The sequence below is a fragment of the Gymnoscopelus microlampas genome (genome assembly GCF_963454915.1).
Source record: "Gymnoscopelus microlampas genome assembly, chromosome: 8".
In the NCBI taxonomy this organism is placed as follows: Eukaryota; Metazoa; Chordata; class Actinopteri; order Myctophiformes; family Myctophidae; genus Gymnoscopelus; species Gymnoscopelus microlampas.
In genome coordinates, this window is record NC_139945.1 from 8,922,963 (window position 1) to 8,936,698 (window position 13,736).

The 13,736-nt window shown below is 41.8% G+C and overlaps 1 protein-coding gene across 1 annotated transcript in view; it reads left to right on the top strand.

Annotated features, from left to right (window-relative positions):
• Nucleotides 1-2,146: 2,146 nt before the first annotated feature.
• The window catches only part of LOC311050101 (F-box only protein 40), a gene marked incomplete at both ends in the record, with an annotated part of 94,595 nt that continues 83,005 nt past the window's right edge, over nucleotides 2,147-13,736 (top strand). The window contains one exon of the mRNA XM_084064065.1: nucleotides 2,147-2,390. Coding sequence (XP_083920191.1) covers nucleotides 2,147-2,390 — 244 coding nt within the window. The remainder of the gene's footprint in view (nucleotides 2,391-13,736) is intronic.

Here is a 13,736-nt window from a genome sequence, read left to right on the forward strand (position 1 = left end):
TTGAGGTAAATTGAGGTATGTACATTTCTTAAAATTCACGGCCGCTTGCTGTTTAAACATAATTTCCAGCTGCAGCGTTCATCGGATGAGTCGGCACCGATCAGCCTGACTCAACAGAGCTGACGCACGTTTCATTAGAAATTTACACCATGGCTCTCAAAAGGCAGTCATGGGTGAATTATTTGATGAATGGTAAATGGACTGCATTTATATGGCGCTTTTATCCAAGGCGTTTACGATGTGCTTCACATTCACGGCAGTTAGGGTTTCGGTGTCTTGCTCAAGTTGACACGCAGCCTGGAGGAACTGGGAATCGAACCTGCAGACCTTCGTATTCCAAGACGGCCGCTCTACCTCCTGAGCCACTGCCGCATCATGTAGATGCTTTTCTGTTTCTCTTTACAAAACGTCCGCAGTGAATAAACGTGATGTTGTTTATGGATAACAGGCAGACAGGAGGGCATTTTATGGATAAGCAATTAGGTATAGTGGATGCGATTGTGGTACCGGTAATGATGGTGCTGCCATTGCATCCCCCACAATGCACAATTACTTTTAATGGTAGGCTATAATTTCATTATAATAATATAGTACAGCTTAGTTATAAGTAGTACCCTGCATAAACAGCTTATTTCAACATGCTTTTAAAGTCAGTGTTAGTATTTCTCTTCCTTTCTATTCAGAAGAAGGTTGGCCGTTTCAAATTGCCACAGGAGCACGTGACACCTTGTAGAAATGGTATACTAGCAGAAATTCCGACGTGTTGTCATGCCCTGGCTACAACAAAGCAGTGAGAGGTAATACTCTGCTCAGAAGACAGAACTATTGGAGGGAGATGCTGAAAACATCTACCAGCCAAATGTCTACCAGGCACGTTAACAAGATTCCTAAGCCAAGCAGATTTCACACCAAAATACGCTGTGTTAGAAATGTGACTTCTTATTAAAATCCAATTAGACGGTAACAGTGCATGCTGAAAATCCTGCAGAATAAAATCTAACGACGAGACATGATTGCTAAATGGTGATCTCCCATCTGGTCCAATCGGACCCCCGGCCGGGATGACAAAAAGGAAAAGGGAATGAGCAGTGGTGGACTGTAACAAAGTACATTTACTTGCCACCTGCCCGAATGCCCCCGCCCACTGAAAAAAATATCGCAAAAAATGCTAAAACTACAGAAAGCAGTAAATGAAAAAAAAATGTACGGTCATCTTTTATTTACTTTAATTACAAGCTGAAACATAAACCTTGGTTGTTAAAAAACAAAGTTGTCCTTCAAGTACATTTTGTGAGTATCTGTACTTTTTTTACACGGTGCGACGTAGACCGTGAAGGCCGTGTAGCGGCCTGAACCTCTAGTATAATGAAAATAGACGATCTAAAAGCTCACAACACGTTGCGACGCGTTGTGAGCTCGTAGATATGCTATTTTCACTATTACTTATATTATTTTGAACATTTCTGGAAAATGTGTGGGGAAAATGTCTACATCTTAATGCAGCAATGAATTGATATTGAAAATAAAAATGTACTTTGTAATTTGTTGTTTTGAATACTAATTCTTTAATAGCAAGTATACTCCGGTATTTGACAGAGCAACTTTCACTAGTTGAGTAATATTTGAGGAGTATCTATACTCAGTGGTGTAAAGTAACTAAGTACATGTACTCAAGTACAATTTTGAGGTATTTTTTACTTTACTGGAGTATTTCCAATTGTCTATGCTTTTACTTCTACTCCACTACATCTCAGAGACAAATATTGTACTTTTACTCCACTACAATCATTTGAAAACTTTAGTTACTACAGTAGTTACTCTGCAGATATAAATCATTATATTATAAAACATACATTAACCACTGTGGCTCTATTTTATACATAGGCTATTTGAAAATAGCCGATCTACAAGCTCTGATGCGACGGGTTGTGAGCTTGCAGATCTGCTATTTTCAAACATCTTAGTACTTTCACTTTTGGTACTTTAAGTAGGCTACATTTTGATACCAATACTTTGAATAGTACATTTTGAATTCCGGACTTTTTCCACCACTGTCTATACTTTGGCTCAAGCACTGGAGTTAGAATACTTTGTCCACCTCTGGTAATCTCCCGTCTGGGCAGTGGGAATCGGACCCCCGGCTAATATGAGGAAGGAGAGGGGAATGAGCAATGCTCTCCGGTCTCGTCAGGGTTTCAGTAAAGCCTCCAGCGCTCCGGTGGAGCTTGCTCGCTGGTCTGGAGTTGGACTGGACTCATCCCAGGTGTGGAGCTGTCTGTGCAGCTCTATGCATCTGCAGCAGGGCCATGCTTTCTCAGCATGCTCTCCTGGACGAATTAAGGTTTACATCAGCGGTTCTCAACCTCTGGCCCGGAGCCCACTGGTGTGCCGTGAGGATATTGCAAGGCCCCCTAAATATAATTGGTTAAAAAATATATGTTATGAGATTTGGATGATAAAATAACATTAATATAAAAACAAGAAGATAGAAAAAAATAATCTTTAAAATCTTTGGAATTCATGGATATTTATTTTTCTTCTCTCGCATTCCTAAGCCAATCATTTGATGACTGGCAGTAGTTCCGGTAGGAGACACAAAGAGTCTCCTTTGTATCTCCTACCGGAACCGCTGCACACCGGTCCACTGGTCATCAAATTATTGGCTTAGGAATGCGACAAAAACAAAAAAAAATCATGAATTTAAGTCTCCTGGGGTGACTAATCGACAGAAAAAAAGCAATTGTTTGGGTGAACTATCCCTTTTTAAAGTATACTACTGACCCAAGGTTGTAACACAATTGCTTGATTGCTTGATCATAATATGCTCTGAAAATGCATGCAGCCCACCCATCTGGCCATGTAACAAAAGCTTTGATCACTTAAAAAAAAGCTGCGAAAGCGGTCAAAATTGTCAAGTGCACGGGCCCTAGTTTACATTTTTATTGTTTCATATTCCTGAAAGCCTCGGATGATCAGACCAATTCAGACATGTTGAGCAGGTAAGTGCATGTACACACGTTCTTACCAGACATTGAGGTTAATTGACTTAATAATACTGTATGTGCGATATTATGTATGCATGTGTGTATCTTGTTCCCCACAAATATAGCACATTCATTTTCGCAGCTCAAAGCAATGCAGAAATTGGGTAGTACTGTACCTTCAATGAATTGCCCTAAAATGTGTAATATATGTGTGCACGTGTGTCATTAGTGTTTCTCCACAATGTCGTTGTTCATCGTAAGATGACTAGTAGTAGCAAACTAATGAACTCAAGTGTATAGATAGAAGCCATGAATTATAAAATGTACTCATGCTTACTGGAGGGTAAAAAACACACACACAAAAACACACAAATATACAGCAATGCCTTTATGTTTTTTTTTACAGCATACATGATCATGTCTCGTGCTTATGAGGTGGAATGGATGCCCGGTGTCGCTGGAGAAATGATTCATTTGCCCGTGACGGCTCGGATGAGCTTCTGGCTCGGCAAGGACAACATTTATGTGCAAATGTTGAACATGGGCCATTAGCAGCACAAAGCTCTCTCTCTCTCTCTCTCTCTCTCTCTCTCTCTCTCTCTCTCTGTCCTGACCACCACTGCCCAATCATGCGAGCTTCCGCATTAATATGCCCTCACCTCGCCGTGGACAATTTAATTACTAGACTCATCGGCGAGGCAGACAGAATCATGGCTATGCAGCTCACTGGAGATCCAGGGTGACTTTGAGGCCAGACAGCAGGGAGAGGAGGACCTCCCTTCTCTCTCTCTCTTCTTCCCCGTCGAGCTAAATATGAACAAAATTATGAAATCTCACCGTAGATGTGTGTAACTGTACAGTGGTTCTCCTCAAACTTCTTCACGTCAAGGAGGTAACCGGAAAGCTCGCCCCCAAAACACGCTCGCCCCCATTCTTTTTTTTGGCGGACCAGCGGTTCTTGTATTCTTGTATTTGTTTTACTGAGGATAAGGTTAGAAATAAGTTTAGGGTTAGGCATAGTTTCACCCAGGATAAGTTTAGGAAAAAGGTTAGGTTTTGGCACCATTTTACTGAGGTTATACGTTTAGGAATAAGTTTAGGTTTTGGCACCATTTTACTGAGGTTACGTTTAGGAATAAGGTTAGGTTTAGGCATAGTTTACTCAGGTTAGGTTTAGGAATAAGGTTAGGTTTAGGCATAGTTTACTCAGGTTAGGTTTAGGAATAAGGTTAGGTTTAGGCACCATTTTACTGAGGTTACGTTTAGGAATAAGGTTAGGTTTAGGCATAGTTTACTCAGGTTAGGTTTAGGAATAAGGTTAGGTTTAGGCACCATTTTACTGAGGTTACGTTTAGGAATAAGGTTAGGTTTAGGCATAGTTTACTCAGGTTAGGTTTAGGAATAAGGTTAGGTTTAGGCATAGTTTACTCAGGTTATAGGTTTAGGAATAAGGTTAGGTTTAGGCATAGTTTACTGAGGTTAGGTTTAGGAATAAGGTTAGGTTTAGGCATAGTTTACTGAGGTTAGGTTTAGGAATAAGGTTAGGTTTAGGCATAGTTTACTGAGGTTACGTTTAGGAATACCAGGTGAATACCGCCGGATTTCCCCCGGGGCGACTGTGTTTTGGTATTCGTCAAGGACAAGCTTGGCTATTTGAAAATATAGCCAATTTAAATTAGAGTTAAAGTGGTTAAACTGATTCTATATTAACTCATTTCGCTGGGGACCCCCTGGAATACCATGAAGGATCCCTGGGGGTCCCCGAACCCGACTTTGAGAACCACTGCTGTACAGTATAAATATCATTGTGTAAGATTTCTGCTGAAGGCCATATCGCTGTTTACACTGTATCTGTTTGCCAGCACCTTGAGTTATTGTACTCACAACAGAGTTAATGGGACTTTTCTTTTCTTTTCTTTTTTTTTTACTTGTAGCAGCTTAAAGCAATGCTGAACTTTGGTTTTGAGCCTTGGATTGTTTAGCTACCTGGCCTTGATACAAGTCCAACTATTGTACGGTAGATCATCTTTTATCGGTTGCTCCTTCTGTGCTCTGTTGTCGAGGAAACAGAAGTATATATAGTGCATCCATTCACCATCATCGCTACAATCACTCTTATACGGTGAGTACATCGGAGTAAGCCCTTGACAATAAACTACACTTTAAATGGTCAGGTATGCATAACAGGTATATTCTACATTCTTTTGGTGCTTTAAGTACATTTTGATAACCAAGTAAATTTTGAATTCCGGACTTTTACTTGCTACAAACTATTTCTACATTGCAGTATTGATACCTTTACTTAAAGGTAGGGTAAGTGATTTTCTTTGGTTAAAATAAAGTGTTAAATAGCTCTGTATTCAAATAGTACTCATTGCTATAGAGTGTTTGTTCAGTAAAAGGAGTCTCCTTGTCTTTCCACCTCTTTATTAAACAGAAAATGCATTTTCAGTTCAGTTTCAGTTTCATTTCCAATTTTATCCAATCAAGATAGAGAACTCAGACAGGATACAGATTAAACAAGTGTATTTGGAAGTGATGACACTAAGAAATGGGCAGACACAATTGGAACTGGAACACTATAAAAAAAATAAGCTGATAAATGGGTACTTTCTCCTGATTGGCTGAGATTTTGTCACCTACCTTAAAATGTATTTTCTGTTTATTAAAGAGCTGGAGAGACATGGAGACTCCTGTTACTGAACAAACACTCTATAGCAATGATTACTATCAGAATATAGTGCTTTAACCTTTTAACAAAAAAAACTTTTGTTTTAACCAAAACACATCACTTACCCTACCTTTAAGTTAAAAAAATAATTGAGTACTTTTTCCACCACTGAGTATAACTACAGTAGCATCTATCACAAAATAGGCAACAAGGTTAAGGTAGAGGCAGGGGCTCCACTGGCGCAATCACTACAGAACATGTTTGATATCTGCTGCTATGTGACGTCTCTATACTCGCACTCTAGACAGATATTCTCATTATTTACTCTCATTTCTCTATTCTTTTGACTAAATGCAAATCATTGGGAACTTTGACTACTGTGATGTGACAATAAACTTTAAAGTTGAAGTTGAAGACCTGGTGCAGAACAAAGAAAAAAAACATTGTTGGGACAACTCAAATGGTTACAGCTGTGTGCTTACAGCAACCATAGAGTTAAAATATATCTATAGAACAGAAGGCCGCGCCCCCACCTATTCCTTTCAATGAAAGTGGCTCAGCAGCGCATGAAGCACGCGGAAGTACAGTACCTCTATACCTCCTGGATTGGCTGCAGCGTTGGAGCCAACAGAGCAGGCGCACTATAATAGCGTTTCAGACGATAGAAGCATGCGCAGCAGCGTTTTAAACGCGGAAGTCTTGCAAAGCCAGATTTGACCACCAGGCGACCGCAGCTTCACTAGGCCACCATGGTTCTGGGCTTGACTAGCCTGGTTCCAAACCATAGATGAAATCATAGAGTGGACTGCCTCTTAGTCTGGTGTTGTAATGTGAACCTAGGATTTATTCGGTACAAAAAGTATACGTCCAATGAGAGTCGGAGGTGGGGGTGGGTCTAACGACAAGCCAATCAGCGAATATCTGCTTAAACATGCTGTGCGAGGACGTCAGATGTAGGCGGATCAGTGGATCTCTTGTGATTGGTTAAGGGAAATTCTAATCCCCTCCCCCTTGTAATTGACTACACTGCAGCCAATGTCAGACTGAAGCTCCACGCAGCTTCAGTCTGATAATCGGGCTAGGGCTTGACAGCAACACCTAAAACTGTGAGCCATTCGACTCACGCCTGTGCGTTCGTCAGAGCTCCTGCTTTTTGTCCCCTGTTTCTCAAGCCACCGTGCCGCCCTCCCTCCCTCCTTCGCGCTCGACAAGCCATACCTTCCCCATCCTCTTGCGTGTGTCCCTGCCATGGAAGCCTTCTTTATGGGTCTCCAAGGGAATTATTCACATTCTCCTCGGCGTTGTGACAAGGTCGCCGGCTCTCCGTCTCTCCCCCTCTCTCTTCTTGGCTTCTGTTCTGAACCGTAATTGATTGGGTTAAGCAGCGAGAGAGTGAAGGTCACGCCTGTGGCGGGAGGTGGTGTGGTGCTCACAACACCATACATGGCCAGGACATGCTCTCTCCATCACCCCGAGACCACCGACGCCACCTCGGCGCGGACAGGCCTCTGAGATGCACCCGCTCTTGCGTGTTGCGATGCTGTGTATCCATCCAGCCGTAGCCATATGGGACTCCGCGAGGATTCCTGATGCGCCTCGGAGCCATGAAATCATATCGAAATATGCAAACCGGGAGCTAGTCCAGTGCTTTTATTCTCCCTCGGTATAATGACGGGGCTGGGGATGATAACAATCATGCCAACATATTCATTTCCAGCATTAAGGGCCTGTCAACGGGGAAGCCGTCAGGTCGCACATTAAAGCACAAAAGAAGCCTCAGAGTAGACTTTATACAAGAGCAATATTCCCCGGCACTTGAAAGGAATAAATGATACAGGGGGCTCCATTTGTGCAGCTTGGATGCACTAGAATCAGCTCGGCTTCATTAGCGAGCCTGTGTAAATTGCACATGAAGGAAGTGGGGGTGGGTTTGTTTGGGAAGGGATCAGGGATGGGATGGGGGGGGGGGGTACAATTGGGAATACTGCCACAATGCAATGTGCATTCAGAAAAGAAAAAAAATGTTGGAGGAAGATTTGTCTGTTGTTTTTTTTTCGCATTCGAATCAGCCAGCCAATGGAACGAATCCAAAAGCAACAGCTGCCAGCGCAGGTTGCCACCATTCAGTCTGAGCGATCAAAAGACTGTCAATGTACCCAGTTCAATGAAAATGTGAGATCAAATGCATGCGGCACACACTATGTGTGCGCCGTCATTCTTCGCGTGACAATGTAAATTATGCTTCGCGGGGAAACAGTGCTTTGACATCTTCAGTGCCTTTCTTTATGCACACGAGGTATGAGAAGATGTGTGCGATAGTGTGAGTATTTCAGCTCCAGATAATAGCTAAAGTAATCCCCCGCCATGGGCATCGATCCCATAAAGAAAATAGATGTTCCTCCCTGTGCAATGACTCCTCGCTAGCAGAGAATTACTGCACTAGTAAAGGTAAATAAAGCGACAAGATGGGTTTCTGAGCCAGCCTGTTCAGTTCTCTCATTATTCTAATGCCATCTTCTTGAATTATCGGGCAGATAAGATTAAAGCGATAGCATTTGTAGTACATACATTATCTGTGCATGTTATGTTCTGTGTGCCTTTTAGCTTTTATTGTCCAATATTTGGCAGAACCAGTTGTGAGATAGTCAGGGCTGATATAACCGTATCTGTCAGTCCCGAGATGCAATATGTTTACAGGTGTTAAATCTCAAACAGAAACAGACAAAATAAAACCCTGATGAAGATCTACTCCATTATAGTTACTGCTGTCAACTCTGAATGAATACCACTGAACCAAATGGTACGTGGTGCAACAGTAAATGGAACTAATCGATGTAATGGATTATAATAAGTACTTAGTAATAATTTAATAGCATCATTTATTCATAATCTATCCCTATTTGGGGATTATGTCATCATAGCCGAAAATACATTTAAAAAAAATCAAAAATAGTGAAACTAGCAGAGCTACAAACTCACAAGGCATTGCAGCAGTTTAAGTACTTTCACTCTGGTATCCCTATTTTGGGTGTGTTAACAGTCTGTCAGAATTGTTTTTAACACCAGTGGCTCTCAAACATTGTCATGTGGAGGGGGACCTAGTGGTGGAAAAAGTACTCAAATGTTTTACGGTACTTAAGTAAAAGTATCAATACTGCAATGTAGAAACACTCTGTTACAAGTAAAAGTCCGGTAATCAAAATCTACTTGAATAAAAGTACAAAAGCATTGGCATCAAAATATACTTAAAGTACCAAAAGTAAAAGTACTCATTATGCAGAATGTCCCGTTTCACAAATTATCATTGTATAACATTAACATTAAAATGAGAATTTATATCATATACATTCTCTCACTGGGCTAACTTCTAGCCGGTGAAATAATAATGAAATTAAACTATTCCTCATTTTTTTTACTGGGGACCACCTGGGACTCTCTCAAGGACAACTAGGGATCCCCGAACCTCATTCTGAGAACCCCTGCGATACACCATCTCTGATGGGCCCACCATCCAACATATATCAGAACTTTGTAAGAGGTCGGGGTACGGGACATTAAAAACCATGATGGGAATTCCGATAGGGTGTGGGATAAGTGCACCAATGTGAAGACAAGACCACTAGAGATGCTCATATACAAGCCCCCCAGGTCCAAGCCAACTCCGGCTGTATACTACTTTCCATATAGAAAGGCTATTCAAAGTGCTTTATGTACACAGCCAGGCATCAAATATTTATGGTATTTGTTGCTGTTCACCACGGCGCACGACCTCACCCAGGCAAAGTCAGTGTGTGAGAAAATATACTAAATAAACAATTCTGACTCTGAAAAGGGCATTTAAGGAGAAATCGCGAAAAACATGTCAACCAAAGAGAGATAAATACGATATAGAAGCTCAACCAATTATAGCCAATAGGCTCTATGCACAGGGAATGAATTGGGCCCCTTCCTTACTTCCTTCACAGGTGTTACCAATAATACTAATTAAGGCTCTGTTCCATTTAGTGTGGCATAGTGGTTGTTATTTTCAAGGACCCCCCTAACTCTGAGAGTGTACAAATGGAACCAAATGGACCCTTACGGGTCCATTTGGTTCCATTTGTACACTCTCAGAGTTACACACCCACCATGGGGTGCCATTTTTGAACCAAAATGGAGTGTTTCTAGTGAGCCAACATGCACAATATCAGCACCCTGACCAGAATGGAACAGAGCCTTCATTAGTATCATTGGTAACACATGTGAAGGAAGTAGGAAGAGGCCCAATTTCTTGCCAATATGGCTGCTGTGCATAGAGCCTAGCCTATTAACATCGTTGACCGGTGTAAGTAAATGTACTCCACCACTGCATGCGTTTAACTCTGTTCATAAACAAACAGCAGTGTACGTTCAGACCTTGACGCTATGTGACGTCCACAAGGTCACATATTTCAACAAGTCACCAATTGCGGCGTGTCGCTGCCATACTGCAGGACGGAGGACCGAGGAGGCAGAAGGCTTAAGGCCTTTGCACACAGGGTGTGATTAGTCAATCAGTTTTTACCGCATGCGAAAAGACGCACGCATCGAACTGGGTTCGATTGAAAAAAAAAAAAAAAACGCATCGCATCGCCGCACGGGGTGTGCATGAGGTCATTGAGAACCATGTGTTCATTTAAAAAATGATATTGTCCGTTTTTTTCCGTGCGAATAATCGCCAGGGACGTGCACAGATAGACTCTAGGTGATGCTAGAGCACCTGCCCTTTGCCCTCTTTACCAGAAGTGCCCTTTTGAAAAAAAAAAAAAAAAAAACTTTTTTTTTTTTTTTTTTTTCAGTTTACAGCAGGGGTCTTCAACAGGGGGTCCGGGACCCCTAGGGGGTCCTCAGAGTTACTACAGGGGGTCCGCCAAATCTTTATGTGATATGATTTTTCTTTTTACCACAACCACTCGAAACTTAGCATCCCTTTTCTGAGGAGAACTTCAGCCAAAAATAGCAGATCTACAAGCCCACAACGCCTCGCGCTGCGAGGCGTTGTGGGCCTCGCAGCGCAGCGTTGTGGGCCAATTTACTTGAGCACCTGCCCCTCAAAATGTCTGTGCACGCCACTGAGTATTGGAATTTGGCTCTTGTCATTCAAGTGAGTCCCTCAGTGCCGGTCAGCGCAGCACCATTGATAAGAGATTAGGACTGGCTCGATACGGGGTTAAGCGGCTGTCACGGTGGTGGTGGTGATATAATGGAACATCAGCACAAAAGTGTGAATCAAATCTCCGAAGATGTTTGGAAACAACCCCCCCCCCCCCCCCCATCATTGTATTTTATTATATTTAATGTTTGAAAATGTTGGCTTATGATGACATGACCAAAATAGTAATGCCAGGTTTTCTTTTTATTGTTCGTTATCTATCATTGAAAAAATGCTTTAACAGAGGTTCTCAAACGTCTTCATTCCACCACGACAACATTTTATGTGGGAATTGTTTAGGCGAGCCCACACTTTATTATCCGGTATAATGCAATTTCAAAGCTAATGATTAAAGCACACTCGTCACCTTATTAAACTAATGGCCTAAGTCATTTTTTCAAGGTTTTCAGGAAAAATAAAAAACTGATCCAGAACAAAACTATATGATATTTCTTAATCATTTCACCCAAAATGTTTACAACAAATTATGCCTATTTAAATAGAAATAACACTGTCTGTCAGTTATGTAACATAAGAGATTGAAATAGGTTTAAATAGGATTAAATCTGACTTAGGCCAAAATAAAAAGCAAAACAACAATTACAAAATGGCCTAAATCAGTAAATAATTTGGCTTAAGTCACAAAAACATGTGACTTAGGCCAAACAAAAGGCCTATTTTGTCCTAAGTCACACTAGGGAGTTAGGCCATTATACTAAAAGGGGCGTGAACAGCATGATCCTTTTCAATTAGGAGTTGGGCCATTTTACCAGAGGTGGCCAATGTCATGAGGACCTGACTTAGGCAAAAATATAATTTCCTCAAAAAATGACTTAGGCCATTAGTTTAATAAGGTGACGATCGACATGTAAAAATAAAGCATACTTGAATAGGAAAATGTATTAGAACATACATTCACGATGCTGTGATCCCTGATGATTTTATTTCTAACGTACTGTAGTTAAAAACCTACAGAAATGTGTTTCTGTACACGTTCAGTAACGTATTGTAGCCTATTGCCAGAACCTTAATTAAAATAAACATAAAAAAATGCATTCACATATATGCCTTTCAAAAACAACCAAAACAAACTTAAAGCAGCACATAATATAACATTCCTCTTCTATCCCGGATTTGAACCTGGTTTCCTGCTTGACCTTTGACACGATCTAAACGTCTCAATAGAAGAGCAGGGAGACGAAATTGTATAAGTTATTGTATACCCATGTATGTACAGATGTGCCACTTCAAAACTTCACACGTTACTGTTCTTTCCCTGAAAGTGCCCTGAAAATGCATTTTTTCGTCCCTGTTCTGCCCTTAAAAAGGCACTGTTTTGCCCCTGAAAAGAAGTTGTCACTACACACCCCCGTTTTTCCCTTCAACAGACATCCATATACATGAGAACAAAAGAATGTGTGTTGAAGAAGGTGTCAGACTCATTATGAGGCGAAAGGTGATTTGAAGAGGTCCTTGACCAGTTGCTCAAATTAATTAGCATCATAAAAGCAGTGATCATCAAAATAATTCAGCATTTTAAATGCCCTTCTTTGTCCCTCTTATTGCCCTGGGAATCCCCTGAAAATTTACTGTCTTGGCGATGGCAGGACATTTGAAGTTTTGAAATGGCACATCTGTATAACGTATTCTACCGGACAGATTGTACAACATTACATTCTATTGCTAAAAAAAAATAATAGTGAGGCTTCAATAGAAAGTATACACCATCACCTTCCCACCACCCCAGATTGTAGTCTGTTACGTTATGTCTCATGAAGAATACATGGGGGGGGGGGGGGGGGGGGACTTTGTGACGGCTGCAGGAGGATATTCATAGGTGATAAAAGGGGGGGGGGGGGGGTCTTTGTCTGTCTGAAGGGCAGGTGACCGCCACCGTGCACTCCCTCCGCTGTGAAAGAAAAGGCAGCCCTAATTTGCACTCCTTATGAAATTCAATGATGAAAATGCACTTTTCCGTCCATGAATGTGGGTCTATGACCTGAGTGAACCTGTACTATTTGGTGGAAGCTGGCCCCGGCGGTGCCACCGCAGCGCTTCAAAGCCTTGCACCGCACACACACACACACACACACACACACACAAAAGAAATGAAAAACCACCAAGAAGTTTTTAATTCTCCCTCTGACAGCGCTCATTGTGGGGCTGTGTCATCATTTTTATTTTTTTAATATTTCTTTTCATTTTAAAGGGCAACACCCCCCCCCCCCCCCCACTCGATATGAATATTCATAAACTGCTCATTCTGCAAGATTCCCCCTGTTTGAATGCATTAATAACAGACAAAATGTTTTTTTTTTTCCTTTTTTTTTATTATAATTTCTTTATTCCTAAATGAACGCATCAGTAAAAAAAAAAAAGTGTGGGGGGGGGGAAGCAATAAAATTGTATGGCTTTCTGGGGGAGGTCATTACATTTTGACGGAATAATACATCTTTCGGGGGAACAAAGCTATAAGAATGTTGCGATAAAGACGAGCAATGAAATTATTTAGACCACCTGCCATGACAACCGTTGTTAATTAGCATCCAACAAGTACAACATAAGACGAGCACCATGCAGGTGTAATTGTCACTTTGTAGACAGATGAGACAGACAGACAGACAGGCAGACAGACAGACAGACAGACAGACAGACAGACAGACAGACAGACAGACAGACAGACAGACAGACAGACAGACAGACAGACAGACAGACAGACAGACAGACAGACAGACAGACAGACAGGCAGGCAGGCAGACAGGCAGGCAGGCAGGCAGGCAGACAGACAGGCAGGCAGGCAGGCAGGCAGGCAGGCAGGCAGACAGACAGACAGACAGGCAGGCAGGCAGGCAGGCAGGCAGGCAGGCAGGCAGGCAGGCAGGCAGACAGACAGACAGACAGACAGACAGAC